The 25,931-nt window shown below is 41.7% G+C and overlaps 1 protein-coding gene across 3 annotated transcripts in view; it reads right to left on the bottom strand.

Moving 5' to 3' along the window:
* Positions 1 to 25,931, bottom strand: part of LOC114108264 (tetratricopeptide repeat protein 28) — a 594,959-nt gene that overhangs the window by 137,446 nt on the left and 431,582 nt on the right. For all 3 annotated transcript variants that reach the window (XM_071614927.1, XM_071614928.1, XM_071614934.1), the window contains one exon: positions 16,647 to 17,154. In XM_071614927.1, coding sequence (XP_071471028.1) covers positions 16,647 to 17,154 — 508 coding nt within the window. The remainder of the gene's footprint in view (positions 1 to 16,646; positions 17,155 to 25,931) is intronic.

Below are 25,931 nucleotides of genomic sequence, written 5' to 3'. Positions count from 1 at the left end.
CATAACGACAAAGCATTTACTTCACTTTTTAATTGCTCTTGGAAACGTTTTAAATGGCACCGATGCAATTTTTACTAGAAAATGAAAGCATTCACTTCCCAGAGTAACTTAACTCTTCAGTAGGAGGGCAGAGAGGACCACTGTTTGAAATCCATTGAAAACCGAGAGCCCGTATTCAGAGCTAACAAAGCTGTTTGAAAGTCAAGTGGGGACACGCTGACTCAGCAGGACCAGCTAAAAGTTGCATTCTGGCTTTAATCCAATTCCACAAATGCATTTTCTGCTGTGTCAGAGGGAGCCTTAAGAGGAATTTCTGGAACAACATGCAGAAAATGGTTCTCGGTGAACAGTTACTTTTTGAAGTCACCATGAAATTACTAATTATGCTGAAGAGAGTCTTAAACACTTGAGTCTCTTGTGGATTTCATGCTGGAAGACAGGAGCCTCGGGCTGCGGTGTGAGCGGCCACGTCTGCATCCTGCATGGTGGGTACGTGCGCTTTTGCACCCCTGGTATGAAGCGGGCGCGTGTGAATGAGGGTGAAACGAAGCTGTAGGCAGAGAGAGACTCACTTCCTGGTTTTTCCAGTTACAATGTCACATTGTCCTCGTCCCTTAGAAATACTAGAGCTTGGGCTGGGGCTGGGGCTTGGTGGCAGAGCACTTGCCTCACATGTGTGAGGCACTGGGTTCAATCCTCAGCACCACATAAAAATAAATAAATAAATAAAAGTATTAAAAAAAAAAGAAACACCAGAGCTTTAGCAGTCTTTAAAAAAAAAAAAAAAACTTAGCTATTTTCTTTAAAGAGGTGTTGTAACAGCAGAAAGAGCACCAGCTCCGGCTTCGACAGCTCTGCTCAAACCCCAGCTCTGCCACACACTTGCTATGGGACCTTGGACAACTAAACCCTCTGTTCTTTGGGCTTTTCCTTCCTGCATGGGAATAATAAGCCTCATCGTTTTGAGTTTTTAAATGAAATAATGAACTCTGCTTAAGTAGCTTCAGCAAGTGCAGCATTAGCACACCGGGGGCCTCCAATAAGTATCGTTCCTTTATTCTAAGCCACTTCAAAGGTGTGTTGGTGAGATCACAAAGGCCTTTTCATATATTCTCTATGGAACCTATTATTTGAGTTCCTCAAAAAGGGAATCCAGCATCAGTTTCCTAAGGCTAGATGTTAAATACAGAGGAGAATAGACTATTAAGTTCACGTACTTAAAAGAAGAAACAGCGTGATATCCCAGTGATTTTCTTGTCCAAAAGTCATAAATATTAGGGCTCTTCAAACTCAGATAAAGGGGCTCATTTTAGCCATACTTTGCAAACTTCTTGGATGAAGATCCAAAAGGTTAATATATTATTTAGTTAGCCCACTAAGCAGACTGTCTCACTTAGCTATAGGGCAAAGGAAGGAGAGAAATCTGCTCCATTCACTATTCCTACTAACTGAAAGGAGTAAAATTAAAATGCAATCATAAAATCGAATCACTGCCTGCTGGTTTAACTATTTCTCCAGCTCATTATATTTTTAAATTTTATATTGTAAAGTTTTGATACTTGAAAAAGTTTTAGGAATCAAGTTCCAACTTTGTATGCATTGTCTTTCCATGGAAAAATCATAGAATTTCAGCTTTTTAGAGTAGGAAAGAATTTTAGACATCGTTCATGCCAGGGACAATGTCAAGGTACTATATGAAGTGTACAGAAATTGCTACTGCTGTCCAGGAGTGGTCTCCCTGGGCTTCAGGATCAGAAGCAGCAGGAATGAAACCTGGACTTAATGACAGTAGGAAGACCAAATTCATTAAGACCACAAATTTAAAAGAGGAAAGAAATCATTTGAACTCTGTAGACTCCAGTTCCTGGTGCCTAGCATTTCCCACAGTGCCTGGCTCTCAACATCCTTAATAAGTAATGCTATGGACTGACCATTCCCTCCAAAGCTCAGGTGGAGATCTAATTGTGACTGAAGGCATTGGGAGGTGGGACTGTCAAGAGGGCTCCACCCTCATGAACAGATTGCTGCCCCTGGAGTGGGTTAGTTAAGCAAGTGAGCTTTCTGCACATGCTGTGCTCTGGCCCCCTCCTGCCCTTTCTGCCTTGCGCATGCTCGACTGCCTTCTTCTGTGATAGGGCCTCCATCAGATGTGGCCTCCTGATGTCAGACATCTCAGCCTCTAAAACTGTATGGCAAATAAACTTGTGGGTTAATAATTTAATTTAGTCCACGGGATTCTGTTACAGCAGCAGAAAAGGAACTAAGACGCATGCCCCTGTGGACCAGCAGTAGCCAGCAGGTAGTAAGGACATAAAAAAGCCTAAGATACACATCCTGCCAGTTCCTGGAATTTGTGAGCTAAGTGGCAAATAATTACTCCACCCAGTAAGTGTTCCACACAAAATGTTAGGGGAACAGAGAAGAACTCTAAAACTTCTGGAAGAGTCTGAAAGGCTTCAGAGTAGTGTGATTTCTTATCAAACTACAAAAGAATAAGTAAGACTTTAGCTTCACAGAGGAGGAAGATACATGGGGAGGAACAAATGGCAGGAGGAGGTCCACAGAGTGAAGGAGCCCAGAGGTTTGGGGACAGTACATGTGAGAGGTGGGGGTGGGGAAACGTCCAATGCCTCAGGCAAGAGTTCTCTGCCGGCCCCTCCCCAGTTTAATGAGACCTCAAGTAGTTCCTTCTGAATCCTGAGGTCCTTTCCTTCAGATGTTTCAAAGACCTATTTTGTCCAAACAGGCCCTGGCAATAGCAGACGTGCCGACAGATTCTTTCTGGAAGCTGAGAGTTGTTGAAATATAGAATAACTGTATGTACTAATGAGGTAAAATGGGATGTTGGTATGTGCACACCCCGTAGCACAGGTAAGTCAAGCTAATGAGCATATCCACAGCCCAGGCCAGGACTTGACTTCACCCTGAAGGTATTAGGGACCACTGCAGGGTTAGAACTGGTTAGAATAGGTTAGAACTTAGAACTGCAGGATTCTAAGCTAGAAATAATATGATGAGGTGTACAGCTGGAGTTTCAAGAGGACGACTGAGAAGCAGGAGGAGGATAAGCTGGAGGGGAAGCTGGAGACCACATGGAAGGAGCTGTGCTGACTCTCAGGGGAGGCCAAGGGATGGGGACGGAAGAGCTAGCTGGGGAGGCGAGCCTCTCGGGACCTGTGACCAACTAGGTCTGCCTATGAGGGAGGGAGGTGGGGTCCCGGAATAACTGAGAATTCTGGATTGTACCGTGAGGAGACAGTGTTGTACCATGAGGACATGTTTCCCCATTCACAGAAATAGGGAAAAATGAGAAATCACAGACTTGGAGAGAGGCCTCTGGGGCAGAGGGAGGTGCCCAGGAGAAAGGAGCTGATCAATGATGTAGATGGAAGTCAGTAGGGGTTTGGGAGTTTGTGTATAATAGTGAAAACCATGAGCATGATGGGATCAGTATGTCAAAGAAAATATCAACACTCCCACGTTCATTTCAGCATTATACACAACAGCCAACGAACAGAAGCAACCTAAAAGTCCATCGATGGGGGAGTGGATTAAAGAAACAAAGATGTATACATGTAATGGAGTACAATACAGGCTTTAAAAAGGAGATCTAGTCATCTCAGACAACATGAATAAACATGGAGGATATTGTGCTAAGTGAAATTAGCCAAATACAGAAAGAGTAGTACTTTCTAAACAATCTCACTTATATATGGAATCAAAAGAAGTTAAACTCTTTGGAGCTGAGAGTATAATGGTTGTTGCCAGAGGCAAGGGATGCAGAAAGGAGAAATGTTGGTCAAAGGATACAAAGTTTCAGTTGGACAGGAGGAGTTAGCTTTAGTGATCTAACATAGTCGCAGTTTATCAATTATGTATTGTATATTTCAAAGTTACTAAGAGTAGGCTTTAAACTTTCTCACCACACACAAAGATAAAGAAGTGAGATGACAGCTAATTATCTTGACTTAATCTTTTTTTATACCTTTGTTTTATTTATTTATTTTTATGTGGTGCTGAGGTTCGGACCCAGGGCCTTGCTAGGTGAGCACTCTACTGCTGAGCCACAACCTTAGCCCCTTGACTTAATCTTTCTACAGTATTTAGACATAACAACATCACAATTTACCTCATTAATATACATATAATTATCATATGTTAATTAAGGGTTTTTAAAAAAGGAAAAAAGAAAGGCATATTATTCCAAATCTAATTTGTTCTAGAATGTTTTAAAAAAAGAAATCTTTAATTACAATATTAAATGTAATCAGAAAAGTATAAAATCATAGGCACACAGCTCAATGAATTGTCCCAAAGTCAGGACAGCTATATAACTAGCCCTCAGATGGAGAAGCGGAACATTATCAGAGCCGTGAAGTGCACTTCTTTGACATCAAAGGCATCTACAGCCATGATCACACTGGTGGCTTAGAGTCTCAGAGTCTACACCTCTAACTGTACCTTTCTTCAAATAGAATTCTCCATGGAGGAGAACCCCAGAGGTGGTCTGAGAAATCGTTTGCTATATCATTTCCAAATGTCTATCAAAAAGACCTAATTTTGACACTCTACATTTTCTGCCCTTATTTCAAATTTCTGAAATCAGCCACAAGCAAATTCTTCCACAGTCACTCCAGCACAGTGGATCCCTTCAGGAAGGAACAAAAGACAAGAGCAGAGCCAGGTGATTCCAGAAGACCCCAGAGCTCTGTGCAGTCATGTGGCATGGGTCCAGTGTGCAGCGTCCAGCACAGATGGCAGGACCCCGGGTCACATCTGTACTTGCCATAGCTGGCAGAGCAAAGGGCTACCCAGGACCTGCTGCAGATGGAAAGACTTGGGGACAGGCAGGTGTGGGAGGGGCCAGTGCCAGGTGCGGGTGGCAGAAGCCAATGATTAACCTCATCTCGAGGCTCCCATGCTCCTGGTGGTGCCAGGCAGCCCTGCTCCGGGACAAGGGCCACAGAAGAGGGGCAGAAGGCAGGGCGAGTCCCACTGTGGCAGGCAGTGCGCACCCCAGCCTGGGAAACCAATTGTGTTCAGCAGTCGATGTTCTTCTTGGAGCTCCCTCAAGTGTTCCTCTCCCAAGTCCTAACAGAACTGTTATCAATGCTCAGGACGGGGCTGCCTAATGGGAAACGCCCCCACGGGGGCCTGTGACTCATAAACCCATTCAGCCTCACATGTTCATAACCATTTGTGTAAAGAAGAAAAAACCTCCAAGCGCTAATTAGAAAGATAGAGCTGTTGTGTTTTCCTCCCGATCACCTTATCTTCTTTATTCAGTTCTTGAAGACTCAGCTATTAAAAGAAATTAAGTAATTCATCAAGCCCATTTCAATTACCTGCTGCTGATAACATCAGATTACAATTAGCATCTACAAATGAACCAAGTGCCAACTGCCAAGCTGAAACATAAGCTAATTTACTGCTCCGCTCTGCCTGCTGGAGACACAACCCAGGGACCTGGCAGCAGGCATCCACTTCATTATCCCAATGACGGTTCTGCAGCCTCTCCTGCCACAGTCCAAGTGCAGCTCGGACCAAGATTTACTGCCCCGTCTGCCTCTGCTCCCATGTTTACAGATGCTCTGTATCTGTAAGCAAATCACAGCCCCTTTTAAACAGCAATGTCTAGACAAGCCGGGTGACAAATCTTGACCTAAAGGAGTGAGTAAATATTATTAATATTTATTAGGCACTGATAGGTGTGGGGCCCGGCACAGGATGTGCGTGTCATAACCTTAATGAGGGTCTGAATCATTTTCTGCGAGTCCTCTGGTGCTTGATCAGAAAAATCTCCGGCTCTGTTGACGCTCTCCATTTCTCATTTCTCCTTTTTTTAACAGGGAAAGAACATTCTTGTTCCTTTCTTTTAGATGTCTAGAAAAATCTGTTTTAGGCTCTGCCACATATTAATTTTTTTATATTTACATTTTTTTCCTTTCCATGCTTTGGGTGAAAATTAGAGGTGTATGATTTTGCTTCCCAGATCAGGGGCATTATTAGACTTGGACAATCTGTGTGGTCCCGTCCATGCTTCTCAAGCAGAATTAATGACATAATAAATGTGCAAAGTCCAGAGGGAGCCTGTGACCTGCGAGAGAGGAGAGCGAGCAGACCTGTGTGCGGACCCTCCCTCTGTGGCTCTGACCTACGGCAAAGCTTTGTGGTGAGGAGTCAATGAAATGCTTGCAAGAACCTAGTTCAATGCAAGGGATCACAGAACAGCCTCCCTGGGAAAAGGAATGTGGATGGTGGCTATTCTCTTCCTGCAGGTGGGTGTGAGCGTGGGGTGGGAGAAGAAGCCCCTTTGGCTTTTAGCTCTGGGCCAGGTAATCCTGGAATGACTCCCACTCGGATCTGCATTTCAGTGGGAATGTTCTCATGGGAAGATTCGCGGACATGGAATCAGAACCGGTCCCAACTCTGCCTCAGTCTCTATGATCTTAGGTAAGCCACAGATGTCCCTTGATCTTTGGATCCTCATCAGTGAATTGGAAAATAATAGTTTGCCTCTGAGGGTTCCTGGGGGCACAGACAAGTGCTGTAAAACACAAATGCCACGGATTCGCATGACGATACCAAGAACCTGTATGTGAGTTCTCACACACCTTTGAACATCTTGAGATGTTATTTTGAATATGGCCCTGTGTGTCATTCTGAGAATCTCCAAAGAAAAATACTCCATTACTGTAAATTAATTTTCCTGTTAATTACAAATATTTTACTTGTAAAGCTATGTCTCTTTCTGTTAAAAAGACCAACATACAAAAATTGAAAGGTAAAAAATGTAAAAGAAAGTGGTTACTATATTACAGAAAATTCTTCTAAAATTTATTGTAAGATTTTCAGGAATACCAAGTTTCAGGTGTGTTCTCAGTAAAGATTTCATCCATAAAATCTAGTGAGGGATAACTAAGGTGTAATATGGGTGGGTACTTTGTAGTTAATATGTAACATTATTCTACCTGACCTTGGGAATTCAGAATTTTCTGATTTAGACAGCCAGTAATTTTTAATAATATGGTTTATTTAATTTTTTTTTTGGTAGTACTTGGGTTGAATCCACAACCTCAAACTAGGCATGCACTCTACCACTGAGTTATACCCCGGCCCTTCTTATTTTTATTTTGAGACAGGATCTCACTAGGTTGCCTTGAATTTGTGATCCTTCTGCCTCAGCCCCCTGAGTAGTTGGATGACTGGTCATATCCAGCATAATGTGACTTTTATAAAAGTGTTTCTGGGTCTGGGGTTATAGCTCTGCGGTAGAGTGCTTGCCTCGCACATGTGAGGCACTGGGTGTGATTCTCAGGACCACATAAAAATAAATAAAGTAAAGATATTGTGTCCATCTTTTAAAAAAATCTTTAAAAATGTTATCCCAGTAATTTTTCTTAAATCCTGGAATTAAAACAGCTGAGAGCCACCAGGAATAGTGACTGTAGTTGAGGTAAGAGGAAGGACGCACCTACCACAGCCCGCCACCAACCCTTCCCTCCAACACACACTTCCCAAGACTAAAAAACAGCAAAAGGGGCCAAACATCATTGTATGAGATCTTAATGAGTTTTTAAGCCTACATGGGCTTTGATTTTCTCGTATGTAAAAATCAATTAATATTCTTGACCTTGTAAGTTTGTGAGGAAGACTAAATATGAACATGAATATAAACAAGTGACACGGAGCAGGTTTCAACACATATTTGTTGAATGGAACCCAAAAGCTCCATGGGGCAGGAGCTATGTTGGTTTTTCCACTAAATAGCACATGCCTGTCACATAACGAATGCTCAACCTTATAGGAGTAAATAAGGACGGTTGTTGTGAAACCGTCCATCATTTTCCACAGTTAACTGGATACTTAACCTCCTCATATGTGAGATAAGCAGTGGTCTCCTGATGGCAGAGTTGAAAGATGTTCTGACATGTGCCTCCCTCATATTTGATCCTCTATAAGACACAACCAGGCCCGAGACTGACGTTGTGTGGCAAGTGAATCCTGAAAGGGCTCACCTTTGCATCTATCCAGGTGCTCAGGAGCAACCAGGTGGTCACCTGGGGTGAATGGGGGAGGGGAGAGGGAGGAAGAGACAAGAGAGGCGGAGACCAAAGAACCGAGCCACCCTGTCGATCACGTCTCCTCTTGCTTTCCTAACTGCAACTCACCCCACAGTGAGATCAGGGTGATCCTGCTGGACCCAGTAAGTGAGAAGATGTGACCCCGAGTCAACTGAAAACAGGGAAGAAATCAATGAGGACCTTGGATGCTATGTCACGATGGCATGGCAGGGTGGGTAACATCTCCCTGAGCATGTCCACGTCCTGATTCCCAGAACCTGTGACGGTCACCGTACATGGCAAAAGGGACTCTGCAGGTGTAATTAAGTTAAGGACTTGAGGCAGAGAGACTTCCTGGCCTTTCCAGTGGCCTGATGTGAGCACAGAAGTCCTTATTGGAGGGATGTGGAGGGTGAGGGTGGGAGAGAGGGTGATGTGAGGCAGAAGCAGAGACTGGAGTGGTGCCTCTGGAGAGGAGGAGGGTGACCACCGGACAGAGACAAAGGCAAAGAAACAACAGATTCTCTCCTGGACCCTGCAGATAAGCCAGCCCTGCCAACATCTTGACTTCCGCTCAGTGAAACTGACTTTAGACTCCTGACCTCCAAGAGCTAATAACCTTGCATTGTTTTAAGCCACCAAGTCTATGGCGTTTTGTTACAGCAGCAACAGGAAACTATACAGATGGCTACAGGATGGAGCAGCCTTCCACAGAATTAGGAAGGCCAGGAGAATTGGTTTGGATTCACTAATGTTGACAGATCAGCATGAGAATCAGATGGAGTATCTACCAGGTAATTGGAAATGTGAAATGATGCTCAGGCAGGAAAAAGGTCAGATCTGGGGAGTATGGATTAGGAACAATATGTACCGATGCAGAGTTGATGGTAAGAATGATAAGGGGAGAGACAGAGAGAACAGGAAAGAATCCAGGAACAAACCCCAGGACTCCCATGCTCAGCAAGTAGCAATATGATGGGAAAGGGTCAAGAAGCAACATCAGGAGTCTGGATGACACAGGGGCCTGAGAGAAGGTGGGAAAAAGCACACTCAGAAAAGCACCGTGATCCATGTTTCGAAAAAGGAACAAGCTGCACACACCCGTGACTGTACTGACACTGTGTAAGAACAGAGCCAACTGGTCTGGAAAGACTCCAACCAGATTGTAACCGTAGTTAACTCTGAGGAGTGGGACAGGGAAGAATAGTCACATGAGGGGATAAGTTTCCTTTTTTTACTTTATACATTATTGTACTAGAAGAATATTTCTTCACAAGAGTAAGTACCACATTTGTAACTTTAAAATATCATTCTTTTTTTTTTTTTTTTAAAGGGGCAAGAAAAACCAATGAAAAAGATGTAAAAAGAAAATCAGGACAGTGGTGCTTCCCAGAAACCTAGAGAGCTGGGAATTTCAAGGCCAAGGTAGCAGGGCATTCCAAAGACTGCCTGCTGACAAGGCACACTGACACCTTTCACTCTGCCACAAGGAGAGGCTGCTTATCTGTCAGGCACAAGGATGCAAATCAAATTGCCATGGTCAAAACTGAATAGGTGGAGCTGGGCACTGTGGCGCATGCCTGTAATCCCAGCAGCTGGGAGGCTGAGGCAAGAGGATTGTGAGTTCAAAGCCATCCTCAGCAGTAAGGCAGCAAGACCCTGTCTCTAAAAAAAAGGGGGGGCGGGGCTGGAGAATGTGGCTCCATACCAAACAAACAAACAAACAACAACAACAACAACAAAATCAGAACAACAAAAAGCAAACCAAAAGATTAGGTGAGGTTTGGCTTCAATGGAGTAGTACTCCTCCATTCAGACCAATGTGAGCCTGGAGTGATGGGAAGAGAGTCCCGCGGGTGCTCGAGAGCAAGCAGAGCAGCCAGAGGTCCCAGAGAGGTAGGGACTGACTCACTGAAGACGGCAGCGGCCACCTTTCAAACGCCAGAGAACATTTTTAATGCACTTTTTTTCCTTTTTTGCATCAAAGCTAGCACCTGGTACATAACGAGGATATGTTCTACCACTGAGCTCACCAGCCCAGAGGATACGTTAAATAAAACTAAGTTTTATTTTTATTTATTTGCCAGTGGGCAGGCCCCAAATAGTACCATATGGTGAGGCTAAAATTCTGGTAGAAACACATAGTTTATCAACTTGAAAAATCAGAGGGGGAAAATATCCCAAAGAGGGGAAAGAGCCCTGAATCCTGAGTATGAACTCTTCCCTTATCTCTTTCTCTAACCCCTAAAACACATATGTGCAAGGCAGAGTCTAAGCAGCCAATTTAAGGCTAAATGATCCAAAGAAAGATTTCCGAAGTCACCACCATAGGGAAGCCTGATTTTGGTGGTCAAATTCAGCCAAGCTAACTACCTGATAAAACAACAACAAATCAACATTATTATGAGAGATCTGAATCCAATTTCTCTATAAAACATCATTCAGACATTTCAGATATGATCCTATATTACTGGGCATACACAGAAACATTAGAAAGTCACTAATACTCAGAACAAAAGGCGATCAACCTACAACTCTGCAACTATACTAAAAATCATTGAATTATACACTTTAAATTGTGTGGCATGTAGATTATATCTCAGTCAAGCTGTTACTGAAAGGAAAAAAAAAAAAGACAAAATCAATAGGGTCTAACCCTGAGATGACCTGCATGGATTTAGCAGACAAGGTTTTAACAGCAGCTGTCATAACTAGACTCACCATTTGAAGGAAAAAACACAAGAGTAAACACACAAATCCCAGCCGAAAAAACTGAAATGTCAATGAAAAGTACCAAGTGGAATTCTTCAGCTAAAAATAAAGTATATAACTAAGGAAATTCACCTGTGTAATAAGGAATTAATCTTGCCCAAAGAGAGTGTCTGGCAAAGCCCTTGGAATCCTCCTACCTGACAATAGTGTCACTGTTTATCAGAAAGCATTGGCCATGTCGATGGTCTAGGCTAATGATGTGATTTCTTGTAGGGCCTTTGGTCATATGGTATCAGCTCAGCCTCCAGAGGGGCTGGAAACTGAGGTCACACACGCAGGTGTCCAACTACATCTATGTGAGCAAGGTCCAGTAAAAACCAATACTAAGGTCTGAATGAGTTTCAGGCTGGCAAATACCCTGTGCAGGCCAGAGAAACTCATTTGGACCTTCTACTCTCTTATCACGAGTAGAACAGCTTTCAGTGATTTCTATGAGTCCTTCTAGTGAGGTTTTGAAATTGAGGGTGGTCTCAGGGACCCCTAACCTTGCAGTTGATGGCAGAGTGAGGATGATTTTAGGGAACCCCTAAACTCTGCATCACTGGTTTTAACAGCAGATTGGAGGTGGCTAAAGAGCTAGTGAACTTTAAGGTAGATCACATAATTTTCCAAACTGAAGAAAAGATTAAAAACATGAAGAAAACCTTAGTAGCATATGGGACAATATTGAAAGATCTAAAATATATGTAAATTCTTATAATACAGGAGAGAGGGGATGGGCCAGAAACAGATACTTGAAATAACAATAGGTAAAAATTCCTAAGTTTGGTAACAGTTATACATCTGCAGATTCAAAAGCTTAAATAATGAGAAAAAGGAAAAAGACACACACAGAAAAGTCACATTTGGGCACATCATAGTCAAACTGCTGAAGAACCCAATTTAGAGGAAATCTTGAAAAAAAATCATGAAAAAATGGCACATGACATATAGAGTATGAAAATCTACTAAGTTCTTGTAAGAACAGACATTATGATTGCTGTATGTATATAGGTGACTCTATGACCAGTGTGATTTTGCAATCTGTACAATTAGAAAAATGAGAAATTATACCCCAATGACCTCAAATGTATGAATCAGCAAGATCATTGTAATGTCATGTGTAGCTAATAAAAAAAATTTTAAAAAAAGAAATAATAGAAGTCAAAAAATTAGACAGGGGCTGGGGCTGGGGTCAGTGGCAGAGCACATGCCTCGCACATGTGAGGTACTGGGTTCGATCCTCAGCATCACATATAAATAAATCAACAAAATAAAGATTAAAAAAAATTAGACATCTTTAAAGGGCTAAAAGAAAGATTTAAAAACATATCAACCTAGAATTCTATATCCAGCACAGTTATCCTTAAAAAATGAAGAGGAAACCAAGACATTTTAAGGTCAAACCAGAAAACCAGTAGTAAGATAACAAACATAAATCCAACAATACCAATAATTATGTTAAATATTAAATGAAAGAGATTCTCCAATTAAAAGGCCCAAACCTACTATGAAGAAGACAACGATACATTGTCTGTAGTTGACAAACATTAAATAAATAAATGAATCCAACAAAAAGGAAGCGCATTCTCTGGCAGTCAAGCACCACGAGATATGCCCAGTGTGTTTCTTCAGGCTGAAGGGAATGAGATCAGATGGAAACTCCGATCTTTAGGAACAAATGTGAGCAGCAGAAATGGGGGAACAGTTGGTAAATATAAAATGTCATTTCCCTCCTTAATTCATTAAAATGTCTTTTTAAAAATACAAATATAACAAGGTCCTGTGGGATTTAATAAGAATGTGGGTATAGTAACACAAGTGTGACAACTGCAGTATTAAGTCCAGGGTGGACTCAGATGGTTGCAAGAAACACTTCACAGGAAGTGCAATAATGCTGTTAGCTCAAGGGAGACTAAAACGTCAGTGGTAGAGGATGTGCTCTTTAGAGCAACCACTACAAAATATTGCAAAGAAACAGAGTTAAAAAAGCAAATAGATAAAATCTAAAAGGTTAAATTAACCTATGCAAATCAGAAAAGCAACAAAAGATCAAAACATTAATGGGAAAACCAGAGTAAGAAAACAAACATAAATCCAATAATACTAATAATTACGTTAAATATTAAATGAAAGAGATTCTCCAATTATAAGGCCCAAACCAACTATGAAGAAATATATATCAATATACAGACAACTATACATTGTCTGCAGTTGACAAATATTAAATAAAAAACAAATAAAAGGCAAATGGATGGAAAAAGATAAACTATAGAAATAATAAGCCTAAGAATATGGGAATGGGCACATCAGTATGAGATAAAGTAGTCTTCCAGATAAAAGGATATTATCAAAGATCAAAAGAGTCATTTCATAATCATTAAGGGGACAATATGTCAGGAAGACAAACTGATCATTAATGAGTATTAGCTCAATAAGAGAGCTTCAAAATTCAGGAAGCAAGCTTTTGCTGAACTGTTTCATCTTCATTTTTGAAGGACAGTTTTGCTGGACATAGAATTCTAGGTTGAGAAACAGATAAATCCACAATAATATGCAGAGGTTTTTAACAACCCCCTTCTGAATAATTTTTGAAAAAAGATAGATTTTAAAAATCACAACAAAACAGGGCGTGGTGGCACATGCCTATAAACTCTGGAGGCTGAGGCAGGAGCATCATGAGTTCAAAGCTAGCCTCAGCAATGGTGAGGTGCTAAGTAACTCAGTGAGACCCTGTCTCTAAATAAAATATAAAATAGGGGTGGGGATGAGGCTCAGTGGTTGAGTGACCCTGAGTTCAATCCCCAGTACCCACCCTCCCACGCACAATGAAACAGACATGATCTGAACAATACTATCAACTAACTTGACCCATTAGGTACTTAAAGATTACATTGAAATCCTAAAATATACTGCCTGGCCATAATAAAATTAAACTAAAATAACAATACAGTATCTAGGAAAACCTCAATTTTAAAAAATTTGTTTTGGTGCAGTGCTAGGGATTAAACCAAGAGCCTTACACATGCTTGACCAGTGCTCTACCACTGAGCTACACTCCAACCCCCCAAATATTTTAAAGTTAAACAATAATTCATGAGTCAAAAAGAAATCATAAATAATTTTATAAAATTTTTAAAGCTCAACCAAGTGAAAACATATTTTAAAAGGTATGGGAGCTGGATGTGGTAGTACACTTCTGTAATTCCAGCGGCTCAGGAGGCGGACACAGGAGGATTGGAAGTTCAAAGCCGGCCTCAGCAATTTAGTGAGGCCATAAGCAACTGAGTGAGATCCTGTCTCAAAAATTTAAAAAGTGAAAAATGGATGGGGATGTGACTCAGTGGTTAAGTGCCCCTGGGTTAAATTGAGAGGGGCGGGGAGAGAAAGAAAGGAAGGAAGGAAGAAGGTAGGAAAGGAGGGAGCGAGGAAAGGGGTATAGATATAGCAAAAATTTTCTTAGAGCATTACAATTATACTGAGTAGTTGGGTACAGTGTGACAACGCCATACATATATGGAATTTGATATCCTCCATTTCAGTCCTGGTTCCCATCTTTTCCTCCTCTTCCCTCCCCCATTCTCCTTCCTCTACTCTATCGATCTTACTTTATTTATTTATATATACATATTTATATATACATAAAGATGGAATTCCCTGTGTCATACTTATATGTGCACAATGGCATGATTTTATTAAATTCACTCCATATTTCTAGCGGAAAATTCATATGTTTAAATGATTGTATTAGAAGAAGAGTATATAATCAATAACCTAAGGTTTGCCCTTAGGTAGCTAAAAAAAGAACTCAAAGTAGAATGAAGAAAACAATAAGCAGATAAACAATAGGGAAAAATTGACAAAAGCTAAAGTTGGTTCCTTTTAAAAGTCAAGAGAATTGATAAATTTTTAGTCAGAATGATTCAGGAAAGTGTGTGTGGGGGGGCATACAACACAAACTCCTAATATCAGTAATAAGGGAGGAATATCCCTAGACAAGCTTCAACATTAAAGTAATAATGAGATATTAAAAACAACTTTAGGCCAATAATTTCAACAATTTAGATGAAATGAACAAAGTTTTTGAAAAAAATACAACTTATCAAACTGACACAAGATGAAAAGGAAAACATTGATAGTCTAATACGTATAACTTTCCTCACCTCTAGGTTCCAAGCCCTCTACTCTATCCTGCCATCACTGCTTGACTCATTTTGATTCCCATATTTCACAACTTGCACAATTCTGTTCATGAACGCACCCCTTGCCTCTTTTTCATGCCAATCTTCTATCACCCTGCAGCACATTCCTGAATTCTAATCATGGTACCATCTCTCAGATATGCAAATCTGCTACAACTCATACCTTCTTTCACATGTCCCTTGGCATCAATGCCATTCTGTTCCTGGCCAAATCTTGCCTGTGCTTCAGGGTCCACCTGGATCTAATCCCCTATAGGAAGTTTTCATTTTTGAGGCTATTCCCAGCCCTCAGGGTCTCCCTTCTAGGAATTCCATGGCAACACATCACTATCATTGTTTTGAGGGAAGACTTTGTTGTCCTGCATATTTGTCTTATTTTTCTAATTAAAGTATTAGCTCTTTAAAGATAACGATTTTTTAAAAAGTTCTCTGTCCCTTACAGCACATATTAAGCATTCAATAAATATTTGTAAAATATTTGCAAAAAACTGTTGAATGGATATATAAAGTCAAGATCCTATTTCTGTGGCTCTTGTCAGACTCTCATACCACCTGTAAGGCTTTCTCCAACAACTAGCCAAAAATCATCTGATTAAAATAAGTAGAGGTAAAGAGAGGGAGAAGTAGTGAGTGATCAAATTACAAGAAGAGATGGGGAGGCTTGGTTTCAGCAGGCATAATAAATAAAATGGGGCTGAGTTTCACATCCTGCTGCCACCAGTATCTGATAGGCATGCACTGATACCATCAAGTCATTTTCTCCTTGTCTTCGCCCCACCCTGAATCCTTGTGGGCACAGAATGAACCAGGGGCTCCAGACAGCTTATACTTCCAAGCACATCTGTACATGCCATTCATTATACACCCACATTGTTTGGATAACAAGAGACTTAACAATATCTTCTAAAAACCAGTTACCAATTACTGATGGTCTCTTACCACTACATATAAACTATCCCAAATTGTAAATGTCTTTACTGTAACCAAGTACTAGCAAAATGTGACTGCAAACCTGTCTTTTAATCTTTCACAAAAATAATTTTGCATTTATACTAAAATTAACAATAGCTTTTGTGAATACAGATAATTTTGAGTACAAATACATTTTCTGTGGGGTTAGGTAAAGAAATTCCTATAAGCAAAAATTCTCTCCAGTTCTCTCGCACTGGTCACTTCCTAGTAGCATCTCTTTCATTTAAATCAAAATAGCTTATATCATCTTCATTTCCTCTTCTCTCTAATTAGATGAATCTGGTTGCTCTTCTCTGTAGACAGATTAAAGGTTGGGGTGAGGGCTGGGGTTGTGGCTTAGTGGCAGAGAGCTTGCCTAGCATGTGTGAGGCACTGGCTTCGATTCTCAGCACCGAATTAGATAAATAAATAAAATAAAATCAGCAACTAATAAAAATATTTTTTAAGAAAGGTTGGGGTGTTTTGTTTTCCTAGTATTTCAGAGTCCAATCCTCAGAGCAATGACAACAGGAAGTATAGAGGAGTGGTTTAGAGGAGGCAGGCTCCAGGGGAACCTATCTCAAGGAAAGACAGCACACACATAAGAGTCAGTGGGCTGCTCCAGCTATTTCCAGCCCATGACATCGACCCAGGGTCTTGCAAACAACCCGCTCCTTACCCAGATTGGAAGAGGCGCGCCCCTCTGCTGCCCGATCCTTGAGGTCCTCAGCTATGCCCAGCTGCTGCTCGTGGTACTGTTTCGCTCTTTCCAAATCCTGCATGCACCTGGCAGCGTGGCCCAGGCCTGCGTAGGCCCGCATCTCGATGGCCTTCTCCATCAGCTCCTGCGCCAGCTCCAGCACGTAGTTGTGGTAGGACATGGCCTTGTCGAAGTTCCTGCGGTAATGGTAGGCGCTGCCCAGGTTGCTGTAGGCCCGGGCCTCTTCCCGCTTGTTCCCCAGCTCCTTGGCTATCTTCAGGTGCTGCTCGTGGCACTGCACGGCGTTCTCAAAGTCGCCCATGGCAATATACACAGCTCCCATGTTGCCAAGTTCTCGGGCTTCGGAAAGCTCGTCTTTGGATTGCTTGGCGAGAAGAACACACTGTTTGTGACTGGCCAGTGCATTGGGGTAGTCTCCGATGGCTGTGTACACGTGGCCCAGACTGCTCAGGGCTGACGAAGCTGCCTGGAGAGAAAGGATAAGGCAGAGAAATGAAAGCACATCAGAAAATGGCTTTGGTTTGTTTCAGCAGATACAATTTCACAGAGTTTGCCTGTAACTATCAATCCAGTCCCTAATGGAGTTTCTATCAGTGGGCCACAGACCTCCAGAGAACTGATAAAGAGCACATCCAACACCAAGTTCCCAGCAGAAGACAATGGTAATTTAATCAGGAGCTTTCCATACCTAATCTCACAGAAGCAGGTTGTGTTCCATATGACCTTTGTCTTAGTTTAAAGACTTGGTGACATTTCTAATATTCACTATGATATTACAACTCTGTTAATATCCATTAACCTCTGTGCTATAAGAAAGTGTTGAAGAAAACCAAATTAATTACTACATATGACAGAGTGTAGGACATTCACAGGAGAAGCCTGGGCTTGGCTTGTGGCCCTCTTGGGTGATTCTGTACTCTGGTTTTCTTCGAAGCAAATGGATGCATTAGTGGTGAGGGAGATGTTCACCATGAGGACTGAGAATTTTGCAAACCAGGACCCACTTGAAGGTCCTGATTTCTCATCTTGTTCCTTCAAAGTGACTTTATGGGTGCTGGTTACTGTGGAGGGCTTAGATTTGGATGAGTCTCCTTGGAAATCAACGGCTGCGTTCCAACCTGTGCCTCTGATTGGGGTGGTCTCCATTTAGCCTCCATGAAGCCTCCCTGCCCTCCTTAGGCTCACCGCCCAAAGAAAAGTACACAAACCCTTTTGGTCTTAAAGGTTTCAATGAAAATAACTCTGTGTCAGTGTAGCGGATCACACAGGAACTATGAAAATATCACAGGAGAGGTTACACAAGCACGTACAGTCCTAGATCCTGGTCTTCAGTTTCTAACTCCTTTGCAGAGGTATGACAGGGAAGTTATGCTGGGCTTTTTAAGTCCTTCTTTTCATTCCACAAGTTGGAAGCTTCCTCCCCTCCCCTCCTTCACTGCCTGTCTACAGCTTAGGGCCATGTCACCCCCTCTCTTCATGATGCTTCCCTCTGAAGCATGGAAACCAGACCCTGGCAGAACAAAGGCTGCACTCCCATACGTGGGCAAGAAATCTTCCCCAGGGCACAGGACTAGCCATGAGGTAATGCTGTCCCTGCTGAGTACAAGGGCATTTCTTTGTGGGAAGGGTTCTATGTTTGTGCACATCAGGACACTTTTATTAATATTTTATAGATATGAGTGATTTGCTCCCCTGTTTCCTTTGCTTGTGAAATAGCAGTTCTTGATCAAAATGACTGAGACACCATTTTTATGGGGCTTGCAAATAGTATATTTGCAAAATGTTCCATATTGTTCTAAGTTGGTTTTATCATTTCGCAGATGTTCTAACAAAAAGATTTAGAAAATAGAGAGGAAATACATCCTTAGAAATTTACTTTTTTTGCTTTCTTCTGAGTGGAGAGAACAGAAACAGCTCCACGAGAGTCACAATGCTGCAGCGCTGTGATCTGGCAGAAGCAACACTGGTGACACCAAATGGCATGCCACTTGGACCACACTGGCCACGGGTTCCCACAGGAGGGCCCTTGGGGCTGAGCTTAGGACTTCGGGTCAGCAGTCTAGACAGGCGTCTGCTGCTCCCTGGTCTTTCCCCTGCACTACCCACTCACCCACCCGACCATCTTCTCTTCCTGTGCTTTAGGCCCAGGACTCGGCCTCTTCCCTCTGCTTCAGTGGTTAGCTCTCCCAGCCTTATTCTCCCCAAACCCTCCCACCCTCAGCCCTTTGTCACCCTCACAGTAAAACACCAGGGCTCTTTTGCGACGAGGGGGGTGGCGCACAGTCACACCCTGGTTCAGAGCTGCGCCGCCCTCCCCTAGCTGGAGCCACTTAACTTCCCTAGGCCCAGCCGCGAGCCAGGAGCCTCTGTCAAACACAAAAACCATAAATAATTCACTAGATGGCTCCCACAGTAGCTTGTGGAGGCAGCGAGCCCGGGGCGCCCGGATGGGTTACAGGCCCTGGGCGGCTCCACACCCCGGCGGGCATCGCCATTCTCAGGAACTTCTGGTTTATGGCACTCTAAACGACGGCCCGGGGAGCCTCTGCTCTGGTCTTTCATTTCTCCAATGCCAGGGAGACACAGCACTCGCTTAGGGGAGCTCTCTGAACATAAGGACAGGGAATTCTGGGGCATCTCCCTTCTGGGGAGGGGAGAGGAGGGAAGGACCAACCACGAGCTCTTTCTTGATGCTGTCAGGGGGTGTCCTGCAAACTAGCATCACTACCAAGGACCATGGAATTTAGGAAGCATACACCACAGCCCCTGAGACCAGAGGGGTAGCTTGGCACAGGGGAGGATTGGATAGGATTTGGTGTCGAGGCCCTGGCTGTGACACCCTAATAAGTCATTTTAACCTATTTAACTTGCTTTCTTTATTTATAACATGGCACTTGATGACAATACTGTCCATACTCCGCAGGGCTGGGAGGGGATCAGATGAGGCTGGGAGCCCGAGTGCTCTGTGAAGGCGTTGCTAAGGGGTGCACAGTGTCTTATGAAGGCAAGCTGCCTGGGCTGGGCTCTGTTACCTGAAAATATCAGTCACTGTGACCAAACATCTATATTCCTATCAGTCGCCACAGGAAATGAAGTCCAGTGTTTTACAGCTCAGGGCAAATAACATGTGATGGTATTTATCAGCTAAGTGAATTACAAATTAATCACTTGTCTTTGTTCCTGTTGCTGTAGAATAAGTGTAGATCTGAAACATGGTTTCAGGCTGTTAATGAGGATCTGAAGACCCACTATCGATAGGGAATCACGGGCCCCACCTCAAGCAGATGCTGCATTTGCCACCAAGGTTCACGCTGCCTTTGTATATTAATCTCTCTGAGATTTTTGTGCTAGAATAGCAGCAGCTGCTTCCCACAGTGGAAACATTTTGGAACATCTGTATTTGAATACTAAAATGCATACAAACAGTTATGCTAACAAACTATCTGGCTGGAGTAAGACAATGGCTTTCTCTTTGTACAGACAGAAATTACTCATGCTCCTGCCTAAGCTCCATTTCCAGCTGCAGACTGAACACAGAGGAGTCAGGAGCCCCTCGCTCTGTGACCTCAATATTTGAGATGAACTGCATCTGACAAGTTAGTTTCACGAGACCTGAATCTAGAGCCGGAAATATGCTCATATTTCATCCATCCACCTTTAAAGGGTTTTAGTTGGAGAAATAAAGTTCAAACTGCCCCAAACTATAACCACATTGATGGCACTACTATTAACCATCGTGCTGAAGATTTAAACATGTTTTCCTTTCCTCTTAGCATGTTTTCCCCTGTACAATATATATTTTTGATTCAAGTTTTATTATGTGGGAGATTAAATACACAGTAGTATTATATGGAAAATAATCAGTATAATTGCTGATTGACTTAATTGCATGTAGTTGTAAAAATGGGAAATGTACTGGCTGCTAGTACTAGAAATATTTTTTTCATTTTTACTGCCCAAATCCACATGCACCATGCATGTAGACAGAGGGACACAGAAACTCAGGGATACTCTGGAATCAAGCATGCAAAGGCTCAAATAGCACAACGTGTGATAAGGCACATCATGTAGCATCTCTGAGCCTTGGTTTCCTCAACTGTAAAATGGGAATATTAATATTAGAGGCTTGATAGGCTTAAAATAAATCAGTATTTGTAAAGAGCCTCATTCATGGCTTATTATGTAGAAGATGCTCAAATATTTTAGTTTTGAGTTTCTCTTCTTATTCCAACCAAAATAATACCCACTTAGCTTTATTCATTTCAGAGATGTGGTAGAAGATGATCAGGAAATAAAACATGAAGTTCTGATACCACAACTAAAAAGACCACCATGGTGGGAAAGTCATCATCTTCATATACAAAGGCTGGCATGCCTTCAATTAGTCTTCTGCAATCATATTCATGAGAAAATTCACCCCTTGCTTAGGGACATCTTAGGATCATTTGCACATCCAACACATGGTCTTAGTAAACACTTTATTTCAAGTGGTTTAAGCTCTGGAGTATTTGGGGTCTGCTGGTTGGTTGGGACATCTGTTCATTCATTCATTCACGCAGTCAAGAAAATTCTCTATACCCACAGAAATATCATGAACTAATCTTGTTGAAGGAACAGAGGTAATTCAACAGAGAAGGATACGTTTCAAGAAATGGTACTGGAGCAACTAAATCTCACATGCCAAGAAAAGATTCTATATACAGGCCTCACACTTTCACAAACATTACTTGAAATGGGTCACAGACCCACATATAAAATGCAGAATTATAAAACTTTGAGAAAATAACGAGGGAAAATCTAGATGACCTCTAGTTATTAGATATAACATGAAAAGTATGATTCATGAAAGAAAAAAATTAGTAAGTTAGACTTTATAAAATTAAAACCTTATGCTCTGCAAAAGACACTGTTAAGGGGCTAGGGTTGTGACTTAGTGGCAGAGCGCTTGCCTAGCACATGCAAGGCCCTGGGTTTGATCCTCAGCACCATATAAAAATAAATAAATAAAATAAAGATATTGGAAAAAAAAGACATTGTTAAGAGAATGAAAAGACAAACTGCAAGCTAAGAAAATATTTGCAAAACACACATCTGATAGAAAAACTTGTATCCAAATATAAAAACTAAACAATAAGGAATGACTCGATAAAAAAAGGGCAAAAGATCTGAAGAAGCACCTCTCAGAGAAGAAATGTAGAAGGCGAGGAAGCAAGCGAGAAGACCCTCAACATCCCTAACCTCAGGAAGCTGGAAATCAAAACAGCAATGAGAGGCCATTGTGTATCCCACAGCAAAACACAGGGACAATGCCAAACACTGGTGAGGATGCGGAGCCACCGAGATCCTCACCTATTGCTGGAAGGAATGAAAATGGTACAATTACTCTGGAAGATAGTTGGGCAATTTCTTCTAAAACTAAGTATAGTCTCGCCATGGGATACCGCAATCCTGCTCCCAATCAAGGTGGACATGTTTGTCCGCACACAAACCTGAACACAACTCTTTTTTTTGTTTTTTAATTTCTTTTTAGTTGTGGAGAGACACAATACCTTAATTTTATATATTTACTTTTATGTGGTGCTGAGAATCAAACCCAGTGCCTCACACATGCTAGGCAAATGCTCTACCACTGAGCCCCAGCCCCTGAATGCAAATCCTAATAACAGCTTTATTAATAATTGCTAGACACTGGAAGTAACCAAGGTGGCTCTCAAAAGATGAATGAGTAAATAAACTGTGGTGTCATTGTGCAGTGTGATGTTATTCAATAATAAAAAGAAATTGTCCACTGAACCACCAAAAGGTATGGAAGAAACCTTCAGTGTCTGTTGTTTAGTGAAGAAGCCAGCCTAAAACAGCAGCACACTGTGTGATTTCAACTGGGTGACCCTCTGGAAAAACCAAGACTACAGGGTAAAAAGATCAGTGGTTACAGGGGACTCTGGGAGAACTAGGCTTTGAGGCAATGAAACTGAGCTATTCTGCATGACACTACAATGGTGGACACCTGACATCAGGTATGTGTCAAAGGCCATAGAGCTGTACAACATTGAACCCTGACGTCAATTATGAACTGAGCTAACAGTAAGACACCAATATTGGTTCATCAACTGTGACACATGTCCCGAACTGATGCAAGATATTAATAAAAGGGGGAACTGATGGGGACAGAGAGGGTATGTGGAAACTGTCTATAATATCTACTCAGTTTTCTGTTCTAAAAATAAAGTCTATTAACTTAAAAATGAATGAATGAATTGGAGTTTTCCTTCTTGGGAGAGTAGGAGCATTCTTTTGGGATATGGAAATGTCATGGTCAAGGGCATGAAGTACGGCAGAGTGAGTTTAGGTTGGAGCAGGCAGCTGATTAGACCCTGGAGTCTGGAAGGTAAGTTTCCATGAGCTCTGTCTGTCCACAGTAGGTAGAATCTGAGACACTTCTTGTGTGGAGTTTCACTTGATCATTGTAACAAAGCTTTTAAGTATATGTTATGATGATACTGATTTGTGAGATCAAACTAGACTCAAAAGAGGTCAAGATTCAGAGAAATGATGTGACACGCCCCAAAGTACAAAATTAACGACAGTGCACGGGTTCAGAGCCACAGCCTCAGACTCTAGCTCTTGTGTTCACTGGACTACAAAGTGTACAGATGGCCTCTTTTGATAAATTCACAACCCGTGGTGCAATACGGTCCACATATTTCTATGAAGTACATGAAAACCAAGGAGATCAGTAAAAATAACAAGGAAATGCTTAACAAAAGTGACTAATTAGAATATAGTTTAAAAAGTGGCTAATTAGAATAAAGTTAGGATATTTTAAGCACCAATGATGCTAAGAATAGTCTTTGGGGCCATTCACAATTATGCCAGTTTTCTCCTTCCACACAGGTGAGAATGAACATCACCGCCTGCGTGAGGCCAAGTGGGGGTGGCCATGAACCTGCTGTAGCTAATAAATGTGACTGTTCCCCAGAGGGCAGCTTGCAGGAACCAGTGCATCTTTACCACATTCTCTATTCCCTTTGCTACAGACTGTTTCATCAGAATCGATCTTCAAATGAGAAGCACGTCAAGGCGGAACAGATCCCTGTCTGATCTATAATGAATATACAGGGGGCACCAGAACTAAGCCTTTGCTGTTGTAAGCCACAGAGACTTTGAGATTGATTGTTACTACTCCATAAACCCGGCCAATCCTGACCAATACCACACTGAACAAAAATTAATAATTTAATTCTTCAGGAAATATAAGTTACCGTTAACATTATGTAGTGGTTCAATTATGTGCCAATTACCATAGGTTTCTGGATGATGAAATTTTAGGCATTTTTATAGGAAAGCCCCATTTGAAAAGAACTGGGTACTAAACGCAGCTGATCTTTGAAACCTTTATTAGTAGATGCAACAGTCTCTCCGGAAGTACTTTATCCAAATCACAGATTTGCTTAGGGGAATCATTAGCCACTCAAATACATACCTGAAAACAGAAGACTGAATCGTGTTCTGTGAGGCCTGAAGTGACATAGACTCCCTATTTAAGGAGTGGATTCTAGCCTGAAAATCTACCCTTAATCCGCAACTGAGCTGACAGAGTAATTCCATGTAAAGGTTAAATGATGGTCATGAACTTCTGGAATTGTTTACTCAATAGTCACACTGAACCAACTGGACAAGAATCAAAGAGATTTTATCTCTGTATTGTTGAGGACATTGTGCAGGGTATCACCTAGTGCCATCTTTATAAGGACAAAGGAAAAAAAGCCTTTCACATCTCAGTATGCCTACCATGTGCTGCCATGGCTTTATCTTACTGTGAGTTTTGTCCGTAGTTATATTTTCCTCTTTCTCTGGGTCACCAGGAGGCTTATGGCCAGACTCAGAGCCTCACCTTAACAGGCAGATGGAATCCCAAAATACTTGTAAAGTCTTACCTGGCTTCTGACCCTTGCCCCTCATTACTTGATCTCTCCTCTTTAATATTTTGTTTTCTGCTTCCACAAATGCTTCTTGAATTGAATCAGACAAATCAAGGAAATGCAAACAAACAAACAGTTAAATTCTAAGTATCTTGGTAGGGAGAAAGCTTCCTAAATGGGATTTCTAAGAATTGTGAACTTACAGCCCCAGAGAAGGAGGAGGCTTAACTACCACACAAACAGGGAAATTTTAATTACATGGTCTTTAATGGCCTTAAATCATTTCCATGCTGTGCATGTTCGGTAATTGGTATCAGGTTTATCATAATCAATCTAACCAGTCTATCCCAATGTTTAAATCCAAGGTTGGAGAAATATTCTGCAATTATTCCAGAAAAGAAATAATGTATGTATCTGAATTCTTTTCTATGGTAATAGTTGAAATAGTTGGTTTGAATCTATTACTCTGAGCCTAGAGAGCTATTAGTAATAGTTACAGCTTCTCCATGGTAACCTGTCAGCCTTTTCTAATACTATGAGGCCAGAGGAGCTTTCATAATAATTATTTTTATCAAAATTATATTAGGGTTGGAAGAATAATACAATGTCAGAAAGATCTATTACCTAGATCTAAGAGTTGCTATCACAGGTGATAAATTATTTATAATGCCCAGTATTAATACAGTGATGTTTTCACACCAAGTGTTTGTAAATGTCCTTTGCAGATGCAAATTAACAGATTAATAAGGAAACAAGCTTTCTGGTATGAGAACTGGGATGACAGATTAGCTATTAAGAGCAATTTATAGGTCATAAGATATGAAAGTTGGCAAGAAACACTACCTCTGCTGGCTCTATAAATAGCAAAACTGCATTTGGTTTCCCAGAGGTATCCTGTTAGACATTTTAATTATACCATAAAAACTGCCAGAATTTATAATGATTTCATTTTTTAAAAAACTTGATGCTCCATGTAAACTTGATGCAATCCAACAGGCATCTGTGCTATGTGCTGTAAATGCCAAGTTTCAGCCCTGGGAAGTGCTTTCTCCTGAAGGACTGGCAATGGGGAGGCTGGGGGTGAGCATCAGAGGAAAGAAATGTCACTCCCGATATCTCCTCCCTCTCTCACATTCCACCATCTTCCACGGCTATCCACCTGGGACGACGTCTATAAGAACTCCATTCCGAGTAGCTCTTTGGCCAATATGATGATCCAGTACAATGCCTAGGGTCTTGGCAGTTCTATTGGGGAGTTGACTCTGGGGCTAAATCTCTCACTCACTTGAAATAATCAGTTAAGATTATTTCTGGAGATTTA

Source organism: Marmota flaviventris, chromosome 1 (genome assembly GCF_047511675.1).
Source record: "Marmota flaviventris isolate mMarFla1 chromosome 1, mMarFla1.hap1, whole genome shotgun sequence".
Taxonomy (NCBI): Eukaryota; Metazoa; Chordata; class Mammalia; order Rodentia; family Sciuridae; genus Marmota; species Marmota flaviventris.
The sequence above is the reverse complement of the archived record's forward strand: the minus strand, read 5'-3'. Positions and strand labels throughout refer to the sequence as shown.